Below are 26467 nucleotides of genomic sequence, written 5' to 3' on the forward strand. Positions count from 1 at the left end.
GAGATGTCAGCCATGGCTTTTGCTGTTGACTGTTTGACAGGTGAGACGGTGTATGAAAGGCAATATTCAGTACCTTGTTTTTGATCATGTGACTAAGAATTACAAGGAAGCTACTTGATTTAAAAATATATTTTCATTATTACTGATAGGTCTATAGATTATTAAAGATGAAAGAATTCTAAACTCTTCTTAGCTTAATCGTTTCTTTTTCATCCCTTATTTGTTTTTCTTTGGATGGAAATTTAAACAGGTTAGTTCATCATACTTTTTTGTTCTTATATTCTGCTTTCTCTCATTTTAGTTTCAGGTTCTTTTTTATTTCCAAAGTCCTACAGTATCTAAATATACTGCAGAGAGACATATTTTCACAGTGGAAAACAAAACTGTTTCTGATAAATATTTTATTGTTCTAGGGTTTGGAAATGATTAAATTAAATTCTTCAGCAAATATGATTAGATGTAATTCTCTAATCATCTGACTTTCCCAAATCTAATGGTATACATATTCTGTTTTTCTCTTTTATTTAGAATATATGTTTCTTATACAAAGTGATATTTTCATGCACACATATATTATGTAAGAAAAGTGTTAAATCATCCCATAATTTGTAAGAAATAACAAATTAGTTTGTGGACCATTATATTTTCAGTACATTAGAAGCAAATCTACTGCTTGAGAAGTTGTATGTAACTTGTAACAGACACATTTGCTTTACATGATTGGTGTGTTTATGCAGTTTATTAAAACTTATTCAGTGTAGCACTGCTGCATACAAATAATAACTGCAGCAGTGGTATTGATTGCTCAGGTATCTGAGCCTGTGCATATTATGAGCTTTCAAAAGCTAAGAAACTCCTTTCATATTCTATCCAGAGAGGAAGCAGCAATTTTTGTCTTCTTTCCTGAGGACTGTTAGATCTGGATTCCTAAAATCGTTAGCTGCTCCTAGAGACTGAAACTCCTTAGCATTGCAGTGAGCATGTATGAACCGATGCAGTAATCGATGCTTGCACGACACTGCAGAGATTTGTTTTGATGACAAGAGCTCTCGTAGCCCTGTTTGGTGTCACCAATGTAGAATATTTGAGGCTGCAGAATAATTTGGCTTACGATCAGGACGCAAGGACCTTAGGGACTTTTTCGGTTATATCTCCTTCATACAGAAGTGGATTTTGGATTGCCTTAYGGTTTTGCTACAGTTGCGGGCTGGAATTCAGCAACGTACTAGATGCCAGTTGTGCTTTTTTAACCACTCTGTTGCTGATGCTGCTATGTTTGCTGGGTTTCTTCAGTTTCTGCTCCATACGTTGCATTCAGGGACAGGTAAACAAGTGGCTTTATGGTGTTGAGCTTTTAGATATATATTTAAAATGGACAGATTTATTTAACTGTACAGTTTGAGTGGAGATGTTGGGTCCTCTGAATGTAAAATATTAACTGTAACAAATGTTCAGCTTAAGCAGGGAGTAAGGAACCATTTTACTTGTAAGTCTCTGTTTCAGTTATGTTGATATTTAGAAAGCTCATATGTCAGATATAATTTGAAACATTAGTGATGTTATGTGGTGTGTTTTCAAACACAAAGGTATATTTTGAAAGCGTACATCAAAATGTAAATGCGGTTCTTAAAAGTAATGACATTCTGATTGCCTTAAAAATATTTTGCATGTTGTAGAAATTATAGATAAAGAATTTAGAAATTTCCTTCAGGAAAATAATAATTATTCRGGTAAATTATTTTTAGCTGATTTGTTTGGGAGAAGATAATTGATATGTCCTGCATCCCTTGAATCCCCTGAATTGTGCTCTGGTTAGTAGATTTAATACCCTTAACAAATTCAGAATGGAATATGCTTCTGCTACTTTCATTTTGTATATTATTTTTGAAAAAATATTACAGAAAACATGTACATAAAACAAGAATACATTTGTTTAGCATAATATACAGTTGTGGTTATAATAATAATATAATGTTATAATAAATAACCGTACAGTTACAATTATTTTGTATATTGCCTCTGCATCACCATGTGATGCATTGCACATTCTGACCCAGTGAAGGACATCAGGCCTCTCCTCAGGACAAAAAAAGTCCAAACCCCAAACTCAGAATAAGGCTGTCAGCTAAATCACTAAGGATCATAGGGGGAAGTAAGAGGAAGGACTGATGATTGCAAAGTTCCTTGGGGATTATGCAGTGTTGAGAATAACAAAAAGCTTTAAAATCTTTTATCTACATAGCTGGTAATGCTGCTTGTAAAAGTCCATTTTGAAAAGTAACTTTTTCACTAAAAGAATGAATCCTAAAGGTTGTATGATGGCAAAAGTCATGGAAGATGGTTTACCTTCTCTAAGTTTATAGTTCTGTTAGTTACACACTTGAAAAAATCTGTGTGTGAAATTCTTTTCTTATAGCAGAAGAGCAGAAGAGTATACTGAGGGCAGAATCTGGAGAGATGCATTAGAGAAAATGGGGTTGAATGTCAATCAGAACAGAGAGAAGAAAACAGAAAGGTGGGAATATTAATAAAGAAAGATGCTGCTAAGGTTGAAGAGACAAGGTTCAGCCTTAGCCATGAACAGAATTTAAAGGACAAGACTGGAGAAAGTCTTTGGTTAAGATCAAAGCCTTGCACTGACTCTCACACTTAGTAAGTTGTGTGGAACCACGTAAAGAAGGTGAAACCCTATTTCTTCTTCAGGGTACTCAATGTGGTAGACAGCTCTAAACTGCCTTCCAAAGACCTCTTGCAAACTTGGATAAATATGTGAAGTAGAGTTGGGATTGAAAAGTGCAGAGCTGTGACAGCATTGTGGAGATTCAAGGCTGTGCTGCAGGCATAGCATACAGCAGCACCAGGATGCTGCTGTTACACTGGGGACATCTCCAGCCTTTGGAACAGTGTGGATTTAGAAGAGCTAAAACATATTTTAAAAGCACACTAGCCCAACATTCACTGGTCCAGTCTTGTTCTCTGTTGAGAGTGTTTGACTTTATTGTGTAAAAGACTTTAGAATTAGAAAGGACTATTAGATCAGACCTTCTATATCTCACTGGCCATTAAATTTATCTCATTCATATCCTTCCTTCACAGCTACACTTCAGTTAAGCCAAACATTCAGCTCTGAAAATTAAACTGTGTGCTGTAAGGAGAGAACCTGAGAGACCAAGCTGTCAGCAAGGTCACTGTCATGTTAGGGAGCTAGGTGGGTGCAAGGTGCCCAGAAGACAAACCATGATGCAGACTAAAGCGCCCCCCCCTTCCTCCCCAGACAGCGACAGCAAAAAACCTCAAGGTCCCCACCAATGTGATCTGAGGAGGTATTTAGCAGGTAAGTGGGTAGGCAAGGCACTGAGCCTGGCCTGTGGCCAACCCTGCTGGCTTCTCAAGTGCAAGGGTAGTGGTTTACAGACAGCTGCCAGACTTGCCTGCTGTCCTCTCCTATTACTGCTGTGGTCTGCTAAATCCACCTGATCTTTTTTGCGTAGCTACTCCTTACCTGGCTGACTTYCTTTCCCTGTTTCTACACTTGTTTGTTCTGGTCTAAGTGTGGAGCTTTTTACTTGTCCACTCTGAACTGTATCCTCTTCTTTCCACTTCATTTTTCCAGTTTGTGAGGGTAGATTTGAATTTCAGTCCTGCCCTCCTAAGACTAGCAGTTCCTACCTCCCTGCTTGGGATGGGGTCACCTACAAATTTAATATGCATGCTTTCTGTTTTATTGTCTAGAATGTTAATGCCAGTGTTGACTATTACTATATCCAAGACAAATATTGACGATCCCACTTAATACATCCTTTGGTTTTTATGATGACTTGCATGCTTTTTTAAACAGTTTTCCACCTTATAGTAGTTTTATTTAAACAGTTTCTGTGGTGTGACTCTAACATGGCATGCTTATGAAAAAAACCCTATTCAACTGAAGGTTTATGGCATCTGCTGTTTTTTCCCTATCAACAATCTTATTGCAGCGGTAGGAAATGAAATCATGTTGATTTGTTACTGACAATTTGACTTTAAATGTGACTTCTTTTTTTAATGTCTTGTAGGTGCTTCTTTTTCTTTTTAGTATTTTTCCAGGAATTGATACTAAGCTGACTGGTCTATAATTTCTAGCCCTGCTTTCTCTCCCTCTCTTTAAAAAATAGGTACAGTGTTTGCCCTTCTCCAGTTTTGTGGAACTTCATCCATACTCCACTGATTCTCAGAAATAATTGTTCCTGGCAATGGGATAGTTTCAGACAGGTCTGTAAGTACTCCAGGGTGAAGTGAATTAGCCCAGTGTATAACTTATTTAGATAGTCTGACCTCGTCTTTTCCTGTTTTGGCAGAAGATCTAATCTTTTTGCTACAGACGTTGTTAACTTGTTGCTGAGATTTTAGTCAAGTTTCTTTTTATGAGAACTGTAATTTAAAATAAAAAAAAGGCAGATAATCATAGCCTGCTTGGTATCATTTGCTGATAGAACCAAACGGCTGTTGTTTAACTGTTCCATAGTCTTCTTGCAGAATGATTTCTTGATCATCTTTGCATCCCTTGATGTTTACATTTACTTTGTATGTTGACCTTTCTGATTTTGTCCTGCATGCTTAATGGACTCTATCACAAACATCATAAGTTATTTGCTTACAAATAACATTCCATGGTTTGTACATCTTCTAGAAAATGAAAGACTCATGACTTGGTTAGTCAGTCATTTACTGTACTTCTTCCTTTGTATTGGACTGGTTATGCTGCTGACCATAGTATTGTTTTTTAGAAGAACATCCATAATTCCTGGAGTTCTTTTGCTATCATATAGGAATGTTGTCAGAGTATGCAGGGATGCGACAAGGAAGGCTAAGGCCCGTTTGGAATTAAATCTGGCAAGAGATGTCAAGGACAACAAGAAGGGCTTCTTGAAATGCATCAATAGCAAAAGGAAGACTAGGGAAAGTGTGGGCCCACTGCTGAATGGGGTGGGTGCCCTGGTGATGAAGGATACAGAGAAGGCAGAGTTACTGAATGCCTTCTTTGCTTCAGTCTTTACAGCTGAGGCCAGCCCCCAGGAATCCCAGACCCTGGAGACAAGAGAGAAAGTCTGGAGAAACGGAGACTTTCCCTTGGTCGAGGAGGATCAGGTTAGAGATCATTTAGGCAAACCTGACACCCACAAATCCATGGGCCCTGATGGGATGCACCCACGAGTGCTGAGGGAGCTGGTGGATGTTATTGCTAGGCCACTCTCCATCATCTTTGAAAGGTCATGGAGAACCGGAGAGGTGCCTGAGGACTGGAAGAAAGCCAATGTCACCCCAGTCTTCCAAAAGGGCAAGAAGGAGGACCCAGGGAACTACAGGCCAGTCAGCCTCACCTGCATCCCTGGAAAGGTGATGGAGCAGCTCATCCTGGAGGCCATCTCCAAGCATGTGGAGGAAAAGAAGGTGATCAGGAGTAGTCAGCATGGCTTCCCCAAGGGGAAATCATGCTTAACCAATCTGATAGCCTTCTCTGATGGAATGACTGGCTGGGTAGATGAGGGGAGAGCAGTGGATGTTGTCTACCTAGACTTCAGCAAGGCTTTCGACACTGTCTCCCATAACATCCTCATAGACAAGCTCAGGAAGTGTGGGCTGGATGAGTGGACAGTGAGGTGGCTTGAGAACTGGTTGAATGGCAGAGCTCAGGGGGTTGTGATCAGCGGCKCAGAGTCTAGTTGGAGGCCTGTAGCTAGTGGTGTCCCCCAGGGGTCAGTACTGGGTCCAGCCCTGTTCAACTTCTTGCGGTGTCCCTGGGTGAAGGGAGAGTGCACCCTCTGCAAGTTTGCTGAGGATACAAAACTGGGAGGAGTGGCTGATACCCCAGAAGGCTGTGCTGCCATTCAGAGAGACCTGGACAGGCTGGAGAGGTGGGCGGAGAGGAACCTCATGAAGTTCAACAGAGGGAAGTGCAGGGTCCTGCACCTAGGGAGGAATAACCCCATGCACCAGTACAGGTTGGGGGTTGACCTGCTGGAAAGCAGCTTTGCAGAGAAGGACCTGGGAGTGCTGGTGGACACCAARTTAGCCATGAGGCAGCAATGCGTCCTTGTGGCCAAGAAGGCCAATGGTATCCTGGGGTGCATTAGGAAGAGTGTTGCCAGCAGGTCGAGGGAGGTGATCCTCCCCCTCTACTCAGCCCTGGTGAGGCCACATCTGGAGTACTGCGTCCAGTTCTGGGCTCCCCAGTACAAGAGGGATGTGGCACTACTGGCGTGAGTCCAGTGAAGGGCTATGAAGATGATCAGGGGACTGGAGCATCTCTCCTATGAGGAAAGACTGAGAGAGCTGGGACTCTTCAGCCTGGAGAAGAGAAGACTGAGAGGGGATCTTATCAATGTGTATAAATATCTAAAAGGAGAGTTTCAAGAGGATGGGGCTGGACTATTTTCAGTGGTGCCCAGCGACAGGATGCGAGGCAACGGGCACAAACTGAAACACAGGAAGTTCCGTCTGAATATGAGGAAAAACTTCTTTCCTGTGAGGGTGACAGAGCACTGGCACAGGTTGCCCAGAGAGGTTGTGGAGTCTCCTTCTCTGGATATTCAAAACCCGCCTGGATGCAATCCTGTGCAATGTGCTCTAGGTGACCCTGCTTGAGCAGGGGGTTTGGACTACATGATCTCCAGAGGTCCCTTCCAGCCTCAACTGTTCTGTGATTCTGTGATCATATCTGCTTCATTATTTTCTCTGAGTTTTTTTTTTTTAATTCTAAAGATTTTTTTGTTTTTTAATTCTATGCTCATCCTCCTTCCCTATTTAAGGATCATAAAGCTTCACTTTCATACCCTTAACTGTTTCCTCTCCACTGGTTGGAAGCAAAGCTCAAAAAGTTCTTTTCCGATTGCTTTCTTTGTATCTGTGATTGCTCACTATGCACTCCAAGACTTTTGTCCTGCAGTATTCCCTTCTGAAGAAGAGAAAGGAATATGTTTAAAATCTCTCATTACTGTCAAATGCAGTGCTGTGGAGCAGTCTGCCAAATACTCACCAAAAACCTCACCAAGCACATCTTCATCATTTGGTGCTCTGGAGTAGATCCCATCATAATAATGCTGAAGTGTATTTCTCTTTAGTAATCAATCTTGAAGCTCAGGACAAGCAAGGCTTCTTTTTTTCTCCTCAAACTTTCTCTTTTGTAATAATATTTGAGATTAATGATCTCCCCAAGTTTTCATAATAAGTAAATCCTAACTTYGATTATTAAATGTAATTTTCTTGTTTATTTCTCGAATGGCTTATTTGTGTGTGTCTGCATGTCTGTGTGTGTGTGTATTGTATTAGATGATCAACAGAATGGCTCATTGTCTTTCTCCCTTCCCTTCCTGTGGTCCCGTGTGGACAACATGAAGCCCTGGTCCCAATTGCATTGCTCCAGTCAGCATGTTTATAACCACTGCTTGTTACCTCCTCTGTCTTTCCCCCTTCCCCACACCAGGAGAAAATGTATGTGCAAATAAGTCTCTCTGGGCCTGGCCCATTTCAGCCGCCTCTCCTTCTCTGCAGCAGGGGCTTCCAGGGCACTGGCGCCTCTCCGGGATCTCATCCCCGGGACTCGCAAGGCCTGGGCTGCGGTGTCACAGCGTTACAGCTTTTCTCATGCACGTCTCCTTGTTAAAATTCTGACCTACTGGCAATGTATATGAAACACCCTAGAGTTTGAGGGGAATTTATTTTCTGTTTGGATATTGAATTATAATACCAAAATTAAATAAATTGAATTAAATACCAAAAGAGACCTAACTGAAAATATTACCTTCTTTCACAGTTAACACTTATTCAACCATTTTTAAATCTCCACAGGAAAAAGCAAACAGTTGAAAACTATTTTGCCTATGTGGGCTTTTTAAAATACCTTTTACCACCTCTCTCTCAAAGGGAATCAAACCAAACCAAAAAAAACACAGGAAGGAAAAATTCTGTTAGTCTGAAGTGTAGCATGGCAAACTTGGCAATACTTGGATTCCTTCACAACACCAGGAGAATTATTAAGAGCTGCTCAGGCTTTTAGTCTAAAGGATAGATGTGTATCCATGTCTCCAAAATTATAAGCCCATAAGGCTTTTTGAAAGAAATAACTTGCTTTTCATTTTACAAATTTCATTATGTACTAAACAAAAATAAGATCAAGAGATCATGTCAAGGCTAAAATAGGGTTAATAATACTAAACAGGAACTCAGATAATGCATTTAAAAAAAGTTAGTGTCAGTATTGAATTAGAATTAAATAAAGTTAGTAAATCAATCAAATTAATTCAAGTAAGTTCTAAATCTCAAAAATAAGATCTACATCCATCCATCTATAGTATTAGCTCCAGCTCAAGAGTGTAATCAAAGTCAGTAAAATCAGGACTTGGAACTAGTTCTGAGAGAACAAATTTTTAAATCTTCGGATAATACAGGATCAGAAATAAATTAAAATGTTTGTCTGTTGATTTGAAGTTCTTGGTAGTACTGAACACCTTTTCTGTCATCCTCAGCAAAATGTTTCAAATAAAACTCTTAAAGGAACTTTTTGAATAAATGAAAGTTCATGTGCCTTGCTTAGTATTTTACATTTTTAAGTCCCTCTATATTCTTTAGCACTCAAAATGCACTTTCTGAATATCTTACAGGACATGGTTTGAAGACCCATTCCTTTATGGGCTTTATGGCTCATCTGTGCAGACACTCACATGCATGCAACAAGACTTACACATTCTAAGAATAATATCTTAGACCATCTCTGAGATAGAAGTAAACCTTTAGCTGGAAACAGTTGATGAACTCTTCAAATCTTACAACATTTGAGTGAAGAAACTAAATACAGTCGCCCTGAATAATAAGCCCTTGGCTCAGGACTTCTCAAAAGACTCGCTAGAGATTCAGGAAGCTTAGAGTAGCTTCTTTGTGATGTGTCTTGACTTTCTCTAGGGTGGCCAGATTAAATCTGTAGAAAACTTCACAAGTCCTCAGGTTGTTAGTTGACTGGGTAGGCAGTGATTTTTGGSTTTAAATTTCAATTCGTGAGATTTGTAATCTGTACTTTCTAATACCTTCTAACAACACTTTGAGATAATTCAGGTAGGAAGTCCACCTTTGAAGCATACAAAYTGGTCCAGCTGTTTTTGTGTTGGGCGGTCTTTTGCTATTACAACTTTTGGGAAACCTGCTTAATAATGAAGAAAATGCAGTAGTTCCTTATACACGGATTTGTGCATAAACTGTACTCCTAATACAAAAAAATTCACACTACACAAATAATAAAAAATRAATACTATTGATAAATAAATATCTGAATAAAAACTCATGTTATTTTTTTTTAGCCAGTCCACAGAAAATTTACCTTATGCCCAGATAAAAAGAATACATTGAAGAAATCTTTAGTAATCAGTCACTCGCATGTTAGTCCTTAATAAAATTAAAAATAATTGTGAGCATGCATAGAGCTCACCATTCTTATAAAAAAACTTTGCAGTAGTAACTGAATGAGAAGTCAAATGGATTTCCCTTTTCACTTGACTCAGTTTAATATTTGTGTCCTTAACAAAAAAAAATAGTATTTCATTAGTGCAGAGAGCTCACATCCATGGCAATTATATATTTTCTGTACAAATAAAATCTCAACTTCATACTCATGTGGGAAATTCTTCCCAAATACCGCATGAGCTAGTCTGTCCTTGACCTGCGTGAATAGTTAAACACAGACCTCATTCTGCAAGGATTTAAATTCTTAGTTGTAGGCATATCGAGTCATTTGGTTTGTAATCAAGGAGAAAATGAACAATTTGTGAAACTTTCTGGATAAATAGGCAATAGGCAGCTTTTTGACTTCTCTGTTTGCCACTTAGATGTGAGGGTTCTATGTCAAGCCAGGGAATTCTGTGTGTTTTCTCCTTTTGTGGTTAGCCAGCATCTTGACTATAATAATTTAAACATATATTGTTTATCCAGTTAATTATTTTTTGAAGTGATAAAAAGACCTTTATCTTCTTTACTTTCTCTTCTTTTTCTTGGTCTCACAAGTGCTGTCTTAGCTTACTGTTAATGTCTTAATGATGTGATTTATCACATGTGTTATASCAGGCAAAAGTTTTTGATGGCTGTAACAGTATCCTAAAGACATTTTCCAGTTTTTCTATTTGTAGGGTGGTCTTGTTGTAACTTTCTGTGGGTTGATAGATGGCTTCTGTTGATTTTTACATTGAGAAAATTCATCAACATTCATAAAATACTGATCCCATTGCATGAGATCTGAGGAAGACGTAACAGAGGACTAGTCCAGGTTTTCAATAAGCATTACTGTCTGTATAAGGCATGCTGTCTTTGCGCCTTTAAATTAATGAAGTTAAACGCATATATGTCTGCTCTTCATGCTAGTTGAAAGATCTGGTCTGTCCACCTTTAGGAAGGTGGTTTGCACTTTAATTTTCAGTGAAGCCTCTGAAAATAATAGTCTGAGTTTCCTAGGTACATGGTAGAACTGTGTCATTAATTAGCAGCTAAATCTTAGGCTCCCAAGAAGTGCCTAACGTGGGCAGAGTGAGCCTTACCAGTGGGCTCTGTCTGCCTGTTGTCTTAAATAACTGCTGCAGACTGGTGCACCTGCGTTTGAGCAAAACACCAGAACAGGGTTCTTCGCCAAATATCCTGGCCTTTGAATACCGCCTGGGTTTCTGGGAAACGTTTTGGGGCATTTAATCTCCAGTATTCAAGATTCTTTGGACTAGTCATACAGGATAACAATATTTCTCATATTCTGTGCACGTTTAAGCAAAGAAAAGCTTCAGCTTTGCCACAGAGACAAGGCTGTCATTTCTAGCACTTACCAGCTTTGCAGGATTTCACACAAAATCACAGCATTAGCTTGTGGTATGGGTTGTACTGTTGAAGWTGAAGCGTTTTAGAGAGAGCACCATTTCAGTGTTGTGAATTCTGCTTTCCCTCTATTTTGAAGGCATGTATGTTGCTGATAAAAAATCAACAGGAATATGTTAGAGTTATTATTCCCCATCTTGAAATTAGATTGAAGACCCCCAAACACTTCTCAAGAAATACTCAACACGTTTGTCCCTTGTAAAGTAGATGTATGATTGTATCAGTTATGTCCCAATGTACAGTAATTGAGCAGCAGTATGATATGATAATAGGAAAAGTATTTCAGTGCTGACAGGATAAACATTTTGAATTATTCCGTCAGGAAACAGGGTTTTATAAGTGTATACTTATTTCACTCCGTTAATCCTAAGTAAAGCATGAATTATAACTACAATTGTTTTTTAATCATATACATAGTATTGAGGTACGTCTATATATGTTTTATATAAATATATCAATAATGTACAACAATAATGGTACAATGTTTCTATATCTTATGTTCATAGGAGCCTATTATAGTTAATTATTTCATGTTTGTAAATTTAAGATATTATTTAAGATGTGTTTAAAAGCAGTCCAAGCCTATAAATTGATAATTTAATCATTAGAAAAGAGGATTTTTTTTTCTGTACTGCCTTAAATTTTCTTTTATTTTATTAGTTATTTTTAGTGATTTTTACCAGGGAGAGAGCACTCTGTGTATAGTTTTGTTTGGTTGGTTTTTTTTGAGAAAATACGAAATTCTGAAACAATGCTCTTAGGTTTTTGCACCTCTTTAATACTAGTGAAATTATGTGAATTCTGGGATATTGCAGTGCAAGAATGACATAAATAGATATTAGGTAGAGAAGCAACAGTGACATTGAATGATAAAGGATAAATGTTTTTTAAAACTATAGTGGTAGCAGAGTGCTTAACTGCAGATATCAAGACACTAGTTTAAGTGTTATTAGCCTTTTTAAAAATGTGGTTGTGCGCAGCTTATTTGTGGATTTTGTCCATTATGTTTTAATTTGTATGTTCTATTTTATATTAATAGATGAGGTAGGTTACCTGACACTTTCCATTGTAAAACTCTTTTTATCATTTTAGATTGAGCCAAAAATTTCCATGCCAGTGATCTATCTAATATTGAATTTTAATGGAAAGTTAAAAATTTGGTTATTTTTCAGGATTTTTTTTTCTTTTTTCTCTCCGGTTCCTTTGTGGTAGCTGCCCTCATTATCTGGAGCAGAATCTTTACTTTTGGCAGGATCTTGGCATGGTATGAGGGCATTTTTGCATCTCTCAAAATATTCTCCAAAATATAGACCAGCTGCTTTCAGTTGAGAGTTTTGATTTGATAGTTACATTTATACACTCCAAGTATATCATCGGTGCTTGCTCTCAGTCCAGCAAAGTTTGCAGTGCAATTCCTGCTCTCAGCTTCTRGGAACAGAGAGCAAAATGACCATGTCAGTGGCCAGACAGGGTGCAGGCAAAAGGCTTAAAATTTATGGAAGTGTAGAACAGATAGTAGGRGCAGAAGAAAGTAAAGATTTATGTTTGGGGAAGAAGGGCTGGTGAGGACATAGTTTATCATGAAGAGGGATGAGGAGAAGGAGGGATTAAAATATGCAACTTACAGCCAGAAGCAGAAGGAGGCAGAAGAAGGACAATAGGAAAAAAAATGGACAGGGAGGAAGGGAGCAGAGGGTAGGCAGCTGGAGAAGAGGGAAGATTAGCAGGTAGGGGCAAGGACAGAAGATGTGTGAGGGGATCTTGCTACGGCAAGAATTTTTTGAGTTAGGATGCTAGATGCATGATCTGGGTGGTCAGGGATATGCAAAAAAACAGAGGAAGGGCCGCAGGGAGACTTGGACACAGAAGCAGAAGCTGGGGAAGGAAGAAGGGAAAAGAGAACAGGGAGCAATGGGGACAGGAGCAGAAATGTTTTTGATCACTAGGGCACACACCTTTGCATGTTGGAGATGACTGAGGCTGCTCCAGCATTGGCCTAGCAAACAGCTGTGAAACATGGAGGCGAAGCATGTTTTGTTTCCCATGTAGAAGGCCTCTTTATGTAGAAAACTGCTTTCTTCTGGACCACTGAGTCCATTACTGAAAGTTGGAGAGGGCTGTGCTGCAGCCGACTTACTGCTGACACTTGTGATGGGCAGTCTGCTTCCATGAATTTGGTGGTGGTGGTGGTGTTGCCATTTTGAAGGCTTGAAAGGTGCAAGGAACTAGACTGAAAGCAAAACTGGAAGATCTTTAATATGAAGTTAAGCCCTCAAAATTTCAGAACTGCAGTAGCTAAGGCAACCCCAAACTGCCTTATGTGGTTATGCATATGATAATAATAAGCTGTTTAAAAATAGCTTATGCATATGATCATGTATATGATAAGTTATTAAAGATTTTGTTAATTATAAAGAGTGATACAACTTGTATTTCATAATCAGCATCTAAATATTTGTGGAAAAACAGCATCATAAAAGTGGTAGAGCCTTTGTATAGATTTGTATCTTTTTCTTGCTAAATCCATCTTTGTTTGGACTTCGGTTGGTTGTCTGCGCACTAGTAGGAGTAATGATGTAACTATAGTTATAGAGATATATTTGCTAAAATAAAATAGTGAAGTTCTATTGCCTACAGTGTACATTAAAAATACAATATGTTTTCCTAAGCCATAGAACATATCAAGGGTGAAAGGTTGGGGTATCTGTAGTAAGTCACTGACTTTAATGAAAGTAACGTTTTTACCCAGTAGCTGTTAAGGGATCAGCAAAGAGTTTCTAGAAATGTCATTAGAAAGCTTATGAAGAGTTGTTCCATAATGAAACTTAAACTCTGGGACATCATTTAAAGACTTAAAAGAAAATACTCACTTGTGAGTTCAAGAAACAGTCTTGTTAAACTGTTCCGCTGACATTTCAAATGACCAAGACTCTCTACCAAAGTGAGGGTGAGAAATTACCGGAAGGGTGTCAGTATGGATATAGACCTCAGCAGTGAGAGGTGGCTGTATTTCCTCTCAGGTGAAAGTTTTGGTTTTGATTTGGTTCTTTTTTTTAAGATACTGTAAGCTAAATAGCAGAATAGTCTACTATTTCTTTTCTTGCATAAAAAATTTCACAAGTATCACTTGGCTTACTTAAGATCAAGCTTTTATGTACTGCTGTTATTTCAAGAGAASGTTATGAAGAGTTGTCCTTGTCGTTTCCAACTACTGCACTGCACTCATATACTGTGGTAATGCCCAAAGGAATAAAAAATTCCAAGGTTCAGAGATCACAGGTATGTTTTATTGAACAGGACAGAAATGCTTAGGTCTTGTTCATGTGGTATCAATCTCACGTTTACTCTCCTATTGAATCTTTTCTAACCTGTGTCTCCTAAGTCCTGCCCCAAACCATCTGCACCCTTCCCTTCCCTGAATAAAATTGCAGCCCATATTGCACTGCCCARTTCTTCCTCCTCCGATCCTTTCCTCTTCCCTTTCTTAGAGCACACAATTATATCACTCCTCTACAGCACTCCTCCCAGAGAGCAACCAGGAAAGTTGGCCATTTTTTGGTATCAAGTCGACCTCCCACAGCTGTAATATGTTAAACAACACAGCTGTAAAGCGAAGCTAGACTGAGTTTTCCTCTGCCTGCCCTCAGTTCCCGCACTGCCAGCAGTGTCCCAGCCTCACAGCTGCACCTCGGCCCTGCTCGGCCCCAGCCACCCAGGGCTTCCAGATGCCTTCATTTGTGGTTTTAGTCTCAATGTTTAAAAACTGTAAAAGTTTGTCCCGAGCAAAATGAAAGATTACAACCTTGTATTTGCTGTTTGTACTGTTTGCTCTTTTTATGTGGCTATTTAACCCTGTAATCTGTGTTCTGTTATTATTTATCAGCTTCTGTTCATCTCTGCACAGTGYCCCCTGGCACAGTATTAATCAACTCATTCGTAGTTTCTTGAGGGTGGTTTACTGGTCTGTCCTTAACTGTAGCTAAGTGCTTATTCTGTGAAGTATTCTCTCTAGTGTTATTATTAGCTGTGTCACTGTGTGTTTATTATGGAGATGGGGGAGGAGGAAGAGTGTGAATGCTATATATTGGGATCCATCCCTGGAAGATGACTGGGCAAACTGAAGAAGAGCTGGAGTACCCTGCTGATTCGGATGTGTGATTCATGAAGAAACAGAGGTCCTTTTGTTACTATGTATTTTTATTTTTAGGTTTTTAGTCTATATTTTTCAAGTTGATATGTCTAAGTTAGTTGATATGTCTAAGTTAATTTGAATCATAGTGCAAGTGTTGTATTTGCTTGATTAAACTATTGCACATTAAAAGTAATGCATACAGAAGTATCATTCATACACCTTGCTCTGTCTGAGAGATTATACATTTCTTTCCATTCATGTTCTTCCAGGTGACTTGGATTACTACTGGCTGGATCCTGCCACGTGGCACAGTAGGGAGACATCCCCTATTAGTTCGGTAAGAAATAGGGAAAAATAGGTTCATATGTATGAATTAAAATGTTTGCTGATTATTTCAGTTCAGCTTTGATATTTTGTTATTAGAACTTTATTCTATTCATAATATATGAAAACTTGGCTTAAAGATCATGGAACTCAAAATCAGAAAGAGATTTTTGTCAAAATCTATACTAGAAAAATTACCTGAGTTTTAATATAAAATGAATTCTTGTGTGTACGTTGCTACCATATTTCACCTTGCCAGTTACACACCACAAAGGAAGCTGTGAGTGTGAGGCTGCACCGACTGTGATTAGTGAATTTTTCTGTTGATTTTGAATGGAAAAGGATATTGACTTTTATTATATAGTGAACCCATATAGCAGAGCTGAATAACATATGTATTATTTTAAAGGACAGAATTTATAAAAGCACTTTTCAGGGCTATGGAATTAAATGTAAATGTTTAATTTTATTACCTAAGGTATGTTTTAAATGTTTAATTGTATTAACCTTTGAACTCCTCTATAATTTTACCTGCAGACTTAGTGTTGAGATGTTTTTGCAGTGGGCATGTTAATTATATGTTTACTAAAGCCAGAACCCAACAAATATAACAATAAAAAGCTCAGATACATCATACATCAGAAGGGTGTTTGTGTTTACCATGACATGATGATTTAACAAATTGTATTTGTATATAAATGTACATACGAAAACAGGAAGATCGTTATTTTTTTTATTTCCACTGCTTGTTTTTTTAATAGCATCCAGTAACGTGGCAGCCTTCTAAAGAGGGAGATCGCTTAATTGGACGTGTTATTCTTAACAAGAGAACAACCATGCCAAAAGAATCAGGTGCATTACTGGGGCTAAAAGTAAGTATTAAAGGGGTTACATGCTAAAGGAATGAAATTATCACTGACCTAATATGTAGAAGCCTAACACTGAATCAGAGGCCTTTCCAATTATACTGTCATTTGGCAAAAATATATTCCACATGCTATTGCACATGCTGTATTTCCTCAAAATATGAGRTAATGCCCAATATTGACAGATCCTTTAGGATGTGAGTAGAGAGTGGGAGGTAGTGACCACTCATCTCCCTTTTCTCATCTGTTCTGACACACAATCCTAATTCTCTAGACCTTCTCATTCCCCCCCACATTCTTGCATCTCCCTAATACTATATTCCTTTATTTCCAAGCCTGTTTGCATTGCATCTTCTACATTTGTTGTCATATAATAGGTGTTCAGGTTTTAAATGAGTTCCTGCAGCTGCTTTAGGGTAGCTGCTGCTTTGCCCAAGGACAAGGTACTACCCATCCTGGTTATATGTGTGACAGCAGCCCCTGTGCCTGTACCACAGCTGGCTGATGCAGACTTGTGTCTATGAAGGTAGTGGCACCTGAAGTTTGACTGAAAATGTAGTATGGTGTTTGAATCTCAGCAGGAAATATTCCAGGGTGTTTTCCTTAAAATATGGGTCAGGAAAAGCCTTTACCCCATATTCAGGTAAAGACAACATTTATTTCCTACATATATAGTGTTATAAGCACTTGAAAAATTAAACTAGGTCCAATCAGAGCCCCACTGTAGCCCACTAGAGCCTAATACAGACCCCTAGAGCTTGAGGCTGAGCCAAAGAAACAAGCATTAGTATTTGGAAGCTGTAACAACTCATATGCTTGATGGGCTGGACACAGGGGGACACTTAATATACAGTCATCACTTCATTTCTTTATTTTTCTGTTAAATCCCTTGAATTCCAGATATTCCAGATATTGCATGCAGAAAAAAAGTAGGTATAAACCTGGGTAAACATAACATGAAATTCATGCTACTGTCTTGCCAAGCACTGAGAAGCAATTAAGGTTTGCAGGCAGTGTTTGCCTCTCAAGAGTTAGCTATAAATATGTCTTTAAACTCAAATAAAGCAAGATGCAGAAATTTTACATTTAGCTGAGGAAATTTAAAATATTTTGTTTTTAGTAAGCATTGAAAGTTATACAGATAAATTATTGATCTGAATATATTTCATCCTTTTGTGCATGTCTTCAGTCATCCATGGCAAAGGAACTGAACCATTTTGATTATGAAGTATATGTTTATTCAGCTACCTGTTTTCAAGGCATATACTATAAATTCTAGTGTGTTAATGGAGTTCTGCCTTTTCTAGCTTTACTGCTTGTATTTCAGTCAAGTAACTGTCATCTCATATTCCACATTCATTAGTGTCATCCATATGGAAATGTTTAGAAGGTCAGTGTTTAAATCTACACCGCCACTCAGAAACAGAAATCATGTACAATAAGACTCAATATTTAAGCTAAGATTTACAAAATTCCTTTTAAAAGATAGCTGAGATTGTATTAAATCCACAGTTTTTTTTCAGGAAAGCTAGTTCCAGTTAATTGAGTGACCCCAAATTAAGACATTATAAGTGACATTCAACCCACTTCATTTAAATGCCTAAATTAGGCATTGCCTGCTGGACTTTTAGGTGCTTGTCCCTCAGTTGTTTGTAAACTTAGAGAGATAGGTACTTCTGAAGCGTGGTGGGGGATCCAGTGTACTGGTTTAGGAATTTCCRTCTTTTTAATTTTTAATTGGTCTACCTATTGCATTTTGGGATTTGCATACCTTTGGTTTGATATGCACTTGCCGTTTACACTCATGCACATGCCAAACAGCCATCTATTTGCATAAAGTACATGTTCTTGATTATTTATCAAGAAACCCTCTTTTTGCAACAATTTTAGATACTTAGTATATTGTAACAGATTAATTAGGCAAACATATGAAAAGGAATTTCAATTTTATTAATTCTGTGTCATAGTTTTACTTCTTTTCAAGTAGGACTGGCTTTTTTGTGCATGTAACTTTCTCTTTAAGCCTCCATAAATCCCAAATTGAAAATAAAGGTTTGATTATGCATAATTTAGGTTTAGTTTAAAAATAATGCAAAAAATAATCTGTCTATAGATTTATGCTTGATGTGATGTCTGGCTTGTGGCTTGAAAACTCACAAATTTATGATTATCCAGGTTGTTGGAGGAAAAATGACAGAATTAGGACGACTCGGTGCCTTCATTACCAAAGTGAAGAAAGGTAGCTTGGCCGATGTGGTGGGGCATCTCAGAGCAGGTAAATAAACCAGTTGCACACAAAATATATTGTCTTAAATTATGGCTTTTGGAAATGCAGCTGTTAATATATATTAACATCAGTCAAGTGATAGTGATATGCTGATATCTTGTAAATACAGAAAAATATTTTTCAAGCCCTTATGGAATGCTAAAATTGCTTACATTTCTAGTTTATTATTAACTCCAGTGGCTTAGATATATGAACAAAACACAAGACGTTGTTGGTTAGGGCTGAAGTGTCAGTATTGAGTATCACCAGTGAAATTTTTGCTTGCTATCTCASGAGCTGCTTGTCACACTTCCTAAAATAAACAATGTAAACATTTTTTAAAATGGCTCATTGCAGCAACCAAACTTGCTACAGTTATTTTACTATTTTACTTATTTTTAACAGCTCCTTGGCTGACTTACGCTTGCAGCTCTGGGCTACAACAGTGTGACTTGAGACCAGGGAGCTCAGCTCACCTGAATTTGCAGCAGTGTATGGTGTTTTCCTGTTTTCCTGTCTCCATGCCTTTCACTGAGAGGAGAAATCAGAGTGCAAGCCTTAAGGACAGAATCTTAGATGAAGAAGGCAATGTAAGGCTGGTCAAAGAGGCCAAGAATTGGACCAGCTGAGCAAAAGAAAAAGTACCTCTGATGGCTGCTGGTTATCTGGTTAGAACTAGCAGGAGTGTCATCACACTTAAATCTCCATTTGGGTCTAGCCTTTAGTTCTTATTTGTAAGCATAATTAGAGCCATTTCTGTTAATTTAACATTCTGACTATGATGATATGCTTAATCAGATTGGAGATTTTTTTAACTTGTTTTCTTCCACTAGTGACTCTCCTAAGTGAAAAAGCTGCTTAGATTTCTAAAACAGCAGTACAGACATCTCACAGGTTGCTCTAGAGGGTCCTCAGCTATTGTAACCTATTCTGTCTACTTCAAAATGTGATAGATTCATTGCTCTGCAAATTAAGTTTAAATCATGTGATCTTTTTGTATTACAAATTCAGCATATCTCTCTGTTGTTTTTTGCTATTAAATTAGAAGAATTGCAAAACTTGTTCCTTTTAATGCCTGTGATGATTTTAGAAATTAAACAAATTATCTGTAAAAAAATCAGATTTTATTTTAAGGAAAAATAGTCATGTTAGTTTATAGCTGTTGTTAGCTTTAAAATATAATCAAAATCACAAAAGAAATTGGGAGTGTTTTCACTAAGTTGTATGAGTTTTTAATCAAGTTCCTCGGCAATATCTAGAATTACTACCTGTTCCCCACCCCTCTCATGATAAGACGATGTAATAAATATACAAACTATTTAAATCAGTTTCCATTAAATGATTATTTACTTTCATAGTGGAAAATTAAACTTGCCTCAGCAAGCAAGCGTTATGTCTTTCATTAGTAAACTGCCAACCCTTATGCGTTAATGAAAGCCAAAATGCTTTGTAAACTAATGTGATCCTTTTTAGAGTGCTTTCTTAAAATACCAGAATGTAGGCAGTTTGGGATGAAGGAATGACAGTCATTGAACACAAAGAGAAATTGAAGCTGCATGTTTTGGTAGTTAGGATGTCAGTTTTTATGATCATTTTCCTGGGCTTATTAACAAGCACAAGTTCTATCACTTGCTTTTTATCTCCTCGGAAGGGAGCAAAGCCAGCAGCTGACCAAATCTGATAAACGTGATATCATTCTCAGTAAAAAAATGTAAAATAAAATTATTCGTGACTTTAGATAGAGGTTGTGGAGGTTTTGACCACTGCATGATGGGATATGAGAAAGTAAACTTACCTTACGGTCCCTGCAGTTTAAATTTATATACTGATTTTTCCTTAGAAACTATATTTAAAGACTTCCCCCTTTTATAATAATGCCAAAGGACAAAGCATTATGCATATATATTTAAATTCTAGAAATGGCAAACTTTAAAAATGAGTGTTATTTAATAATTCACATTGTGTTTTGTTTTCGATCCCCTCTAACATCTTCAGGAGACATTGACTCATTCTTTGCTTTTGTTTTTTGTTTATTTGACATGGACAATGAAAGCTGTCCTTTTTTGTGGAGAAATCAAAATGCACAGTGTATAAATTGTAATAAAAAGGCATGATTTTAAAAGTTTTAACATTAGATATTCACACTTTTCATTTTTGAAGATCAGCCTGTTTGCAATGTTCATTTCCACTAGTTTATAAAGGACCTCTCAAAAAGCACTGTTTTTTCATTTCACAACACAATAACTGGTGCTATATTATTTCTGAAATATTTAAAGTTTCCACAGATGGTTTCTTTAACGTGTTTTGTGGTGTACAAATTGTAGCAGTGTTCTGAGAAAGGAGCCTTGGTAGTGACTCAAAACCTTTGTCTGATTTCAACAGTGTTTTATTTTATTTCATTTTGGGGAATGAAAGTTAGTTACCTTTGATTTCATGAATGTTTTGCACTTCATTKTAAAAGAACGTGGAAATGAGATAAACTTCTTTTTAAATTCAAGGGGATGAAGTTCTAGAATGGAATGGTAAACCCCTGCCTGGAGCTACAAATGAAGAAGTTTACAACATTATTTTAGAATCAAAATCAGAACCTCAAGTTGAAATTATTGTTTCAAGGCCTATTGGGTAAGGCTAAAGACTTGCTTCTTAAGCATAGTTATTGCTTCTACTAATGCAACTTTTAAAGGGTTTTTTTGTGACTTCATTAGCTTTTATCTTTTAATAATGGAATGATTCACTTTTTATTATTAATATTATGTATATTCCATTTTCTTTACTGCCTATTACAATCTTGAATCTGTACAGTGATATATATTAGTATTTCTGTGTGGTCAAAATACTAACAAGGTTTTTGCCAAATGGCAAAAGAAAATTGTTTTTTATTGTTTATGATGAATTAAGCAAGGCTTCTCTCAAAACCGGGTGGACCTGCGAGTGAGTAAAACCTATTTGTCAGGTTCTTAACTTTGTTAAATCAGAATAACTTACACAAGTATTAGTGAGTAGAAGGAAGCATCAACAACATTGAGCGTTTTAGAATTTGAAATAAGTCAGTACTAGTAGAACTTTTTAGAAAGAAAAAAAAAACTTTTATCTGTTTTATTTAAAAAGGCTATATATAGTGTCAAGTGATACTGTCATCAGAATCAAAAATGGAAACATAAAAATACCTTTATGAATATAGTTTTAATCAAAAATTAACATTAACACGTGATGTTTATAGTCTTAATGTTTATTTATAATAAATCCAAGTTTGAGTTTATTGGTAACAGTTATTCTAGATTTGATTTCCCAAATAGGCATCGGAAGAGTCAGAAAATCTGATTCAGCTGGTAAGCTTAACCGGGTGGGCCCTGTCATTGTCACACTTGCTTTACATCACATCGGGCAGCCCGTCCCTGAACAGGCTGCTGCTGGGACCGTTTTGAGCTGAGTCGGACGGGTTTCAATGTGAATCATTTGTTGTATATCTCAGTGCCATGTCACGTGATTAACACCAAGAAGTGAATACTGGCTAGTTTCGAAACAAATTAAAAAGATGTAAATCTATCCGTAGTCTGTCAGCTTCCCAGAGTTCACATACAGTCACTGTGCATCTCCCAAGTCCTTATCTTGTAGGTAGATGGTAAACTATTTCCTCCATATGAATACATTTTATTATCTCATTCTGAATTTGCCAGATTTCATCCAAATATAATTTTTCTCTCTCTCAAATCTAATAACAGCTTTTAGTTTTAGAAACGTAAAACATTTCTTTTCTGACTAGAACAGTCGTCTTTTACATTTGTTTCACATTAGCTTTTGATGTTTGATTTTGTCTGTACTGTGCAAGTGTAGCTGTGTTTTGCAAATGAGCTCTGCCTTTTTGATGGTGATCACCATTAACAGTCCTTAAATAAAATTAACATTTGTTACTAATTTCAATTATGAGTTTGACCTTTTAATGGAAAATGAAAGCTTGATGCAATAATTTTGATTATTGAGAAGCTAATATTACCGTCCAGATGGAGACTGTGGAGGAGCAGTACATCCTTTAGTCAGATAAGTTAGGAGATATTCTTGACTGAAAATTGCAGATTCACACCTAAATCTTTATAATTAAAAAAAAAATGCCATAAGGAGATTTTTAAAAGTCTAGATTTTCATGTGTTTAAAGCAGCAGAAGAAAAATATGTTGTCCATTGGACCTGTCTTGAACTCTTTGTCTCAACTGAAGGAAAACCTGAAAAGTGTTTTGTACAATTTTTACAAAATGAAAGTGCTAGATTGGCATTTTCTATAGGTGAGTTTTAGATACATTTATTGCTATTGAGGCATTAAGAAATGTCATATATCCTTAGACTTTTAAGATAATTTGATTATTAAAACAAATGAGTTATTGTAATTTATGTATTTTATAAACATAATTTCAAAAAATGATGTACAGAATGAAGATATTCCAGTAGCATCTTCTTGAAGAAAAATCTAGGGAAAATACCACAATTGCTGAACTGAGGCACCAAACGCAGAGTGCAGTCTAATTTCTTAGATTGAAAAGGACTTCCATATTAAAGAATATTTCTAAATCTGAACAGTGAATTTTACCCTCAGAAGTGCACTCTGAAACAAGAAAAATGTAATGTTTTGCTTTGGATGACCCATGCATATTTCTTTCCAGACAGAGGCAAAAATAGACCACCTCAGATTGCACTTTTATTATGAGACAAAATGAGTCTTGGTATGGAAGTATTTACATAGTATAACAACTTTATTCCTGACTAGGACTGGGTCCTGATTAGAGGTTTTTTTTTTTTTTTTTTTTGAGAGCGCAAATAAATATCACAAGTGGACGAGAGAATATAACTTTGAAATTTAAAGATATCTCCTTTCCCCAATAATAAAGAATCAAAGTCCTTTTTTTGGTATCAGATGGGATTTACCTGCCTATCATTTAAAAAGAACAAAACAAAAAGTCATACCTCGTACAACAGAAGACATATTTATGTGGGTTGACAAAAAAGAACAGTGCACAAGACTTTTTGGTTTGTTTTTTGTTTTTAATTACGATGTACGTGCATTGGGTTATGTAATGCAAAATTGTTTGTTTTGGATGACAGACTACCTCTTTTTTTTCCTAGCTTCTCCTTGTCTTGTTATCTGAATTATGTGGGCATTTCAAATTCATGAAAGTGACTCTCACTCAAGCCAATGAGTCAAGCTTTGTGGCTACTTCAGGTGCTGATTCGGCAAAATTTTATCTGATTAATAGCAGCAGTATGTGGTAATCCATTACACCTCAAATTCCTGTGAGGAAGCAGATTCCCGAAAGACCTGAAAAATGATATTTCGTCTGCATAATTTAAGTGTTTTCATCTCTCGGTATTAATAATGCAAATAATGTACCAGCACATTTAATGGCCTTTATTTAAAAAGTTCTAGCATATTAGGTCTAAAAAGCCCAACTATGACAGAGTTTGACTTAAGTGGAGGACTGTAAAGGCACAAATTAGATGACTGCAAGTTACAAAATTGATGCCTGAACAATTTGCTTAGTCTTGTAAATTTGGATTTCTGTGTCTATCAGCAAATGTAATTATGAGTAATGGATAATTGAAGGGTGTTTATTAGGGAAAATGTGAAAAATGTAGTGCTATTAACAGATGAAGGCACAACAACAATAAACTGTATAACCACAATAATACCATAGAAACACCATAGGAGCTAATTGACGTTAATGCTGATGATTGCAACACAAGGTAGGTAAGTAACCTATAAAAAGTAGAATTAATGGATTGGACATCTAAATATGAGGGAAAAAAATATCTGTGAATATGCATAAAACACCAGAGGCGGTTAACATAAGACAGCATAGAAAGTCCTCTGGCAGTATGCTGTTCGGAGAAGAAATCTGGCATGGTAACTGTCTCTTGCGTGTTCCGGTGAGCTTAGAGGAGATAGTGCAGGTAAAACAAATGCTTTTTGTTTCTTCTGTTTTCTTTGTCTGATCCTAATTATCTTTGCTTGGATTTCCACAGATATTATTAATAGTGCCAAAGTTGTTGTTTCTCTGGTGTGGTTCAGCTCCTCTGTGTAGGGGTTGTTACTGTACTCTGCGTCCTCGCAAGAAGGTTCAGCCGTAACAAAGCAGGCAGTACTAAATTCCCAAGAGTTGCTCAAGTAATATAATCGGTGCAAACTACAGACTGAGCTACAGGTTCTGGTAAGAAAGAATGGTTTGGGAAAAAGGAGGATGAATATTGGGGACAGGAACTCAGGAACTCTGAAAAATATAACTTGTAGGGGATGATGCTTCCCTAATACTCAGAAAATTAGAAAGAGCTGTGCATATGTTTTACAGAATAGTGATTGACTCCAGAAGCTCACAGACCATATATCTGCACACAATAGTCTCAACCTCGGCTACAGTTTGGATTTAGGTATTCATGGAGGAGTGGAAGGGTTGGACAATAGATGTTCATATGTAACATCACATAAGACTTAGTGTTAACTTTGCCTTTCAAAGTAGAGATTAAAAGAAAGTTTAGTGTAGGCAGTTCTTTACTGCATAGTTTCTGACATTACTTTTCTGAAGTTCACATAGCTTTGAAAGGGGAGTAAAATTTTGTTTCCATTTTAAATACGTGCTTTAACTACGTCATCCTTTTTTTACCATTGCTTTGGCTAGTCGAGTTTTGAATATTTTAAGTTGTAAGGTTTCTACTATTTCTTCTAAAAAGCAGTTTTGTAAATAATGATGTCGGAGTATTTCCTGCAATCCAGAAATAGTAGTAGTCTAGATAAGACTCATTTTGTTACCTTACAAGCTTTAGATACTAGTCTATTTTTAGAAACTTTGTTCTTTAATTAGAATGCTAACATTTGAAAGAAAAAAATTACTCATACATTTGACAAAATCCAGTACACCAATAAATTTTCTTGTGGGCATATAATATTTAAGAAATGATTATATAAACTAGATTATTAAATTTTAAAAAAAATCACATACTGATACAAGTATAGCTTTAAATTCTTTCATGTAGATTTTGAAATCAATAGCACTTATAAAGTAGAGCTGTGTATGACAGAGCCTGTTAGAATACTGTGCCACAAGTTTTATGATTGGCATTGTATTGCATACTTAATTTATTGATTTCTTTGCTTTTTATGTCCTGCATTTCTGTGTGGAGCTGTACTTAAACAAGATAAATATGTTTGACATACTTGTAGAGAAGAGAAGATTTCTTAACAATAATAAAAAAAGCACTCTCCACTGTAGCACAAAATTTTAGAGATTTGCTGAGGGTAAATGAGATCTACTACAGTGGGGATGAAAGGGGTGGGTGAGAAAGTTGCCAAATAATATTTCCATTGCAAACCATGAATTTTGTCCACAGTTGAAATTTATCTTCTAGATTCCTCTGTTGCTGTGAGTTTTGCATAAGAATTATGAAGAATTTAGAAAAATATTTTATAAATTGTACTTTCAGTTCTTTCCTGTCAGATGCGTATAGTCTTTAAAAAGGACAGATTATTTTTGTCACTCACCCTTGCCTGGTGAATATTTAAAAGGATTTTTGTATTACTAGCCTTAAGTGGAGAAAATACTATCATCCTGACCAGTTCTCTCATGGTATAGCATCTTTGTCTTCATAGTAATATTTAGTTTTTCTCTTGTAAACTGTGTGGATCTGATTCTCATATTCTTTCATTATTAGACTGTTCTGTCAGTCTACCAGTGTAAAGGGGCGTTGGTGTAAAAATGAATCAATTCTTGAGTGCTTATGTGTACATAATCATTATTTGGGCTTGTTTTTAGTCTTCTTTTCTGATCCTCCAAAGCTTTACCCACTGTATTGTGTACAATACAGGAAAAATTGAAATGAATGTATTTTATTGTCTTTCTCCACCAGCCCAGGCATATGTAACTTGACTCTGGAGGTTGAACCTTCTGTGTTTAAACACTCCTTTATCTGAAATATGATATTAATACAAATAATGCTATATTGGGGAAGAGAGTGTTCATAT

At 36.8% G+C, this 26467-nt stretch overlaps 1 protein-coding gene across 1 annotated transcript in view; it reads left to right on the plus strand.

Annotated features, from left to right (window-relative positions):
• The window catches only part of RIMS1 (regulating synaptic membrane exocytosis 1), a 354268-nt gene that overhangs the window by 181833 nt on the left and 145968 nt on the right, over positions 1-26467 (plus strand). Inside the window, exons 13-16 of the mRNA XM_026089988.1 lie at positions 15280-15347; positions 16096-16206; positions 18376-18475; positions 20965-21088. Of these exons, the coding sequence (XP_025945773.1) occupies positions 15280-15347; positions 16096-16206; positions 18376-18475; positions 20965-21088 (403 nt within the window). The remainder of the gene's footprint in view (positions 1-15279; positions 15348-16095; positions 16207-18375; positions 18476-20964; positions 21089-26467) is intronic.

Source organism: Apteryx rowi, unplaced genomic scaffold (assembly GCF_003343035.1).
Source record: "Apteryx rowi isolate R43461 unplaced genomic scaffold, aptRow1 scaffold_84, whole genome shotgun sequence".
Taxonomy (NCBI): domain Eukaryota; kingdom Metazoa; phylum Chordata; class Aves; order Apterygiformes; family Apterygidae; genus Apteryx; species Apteryx rowi.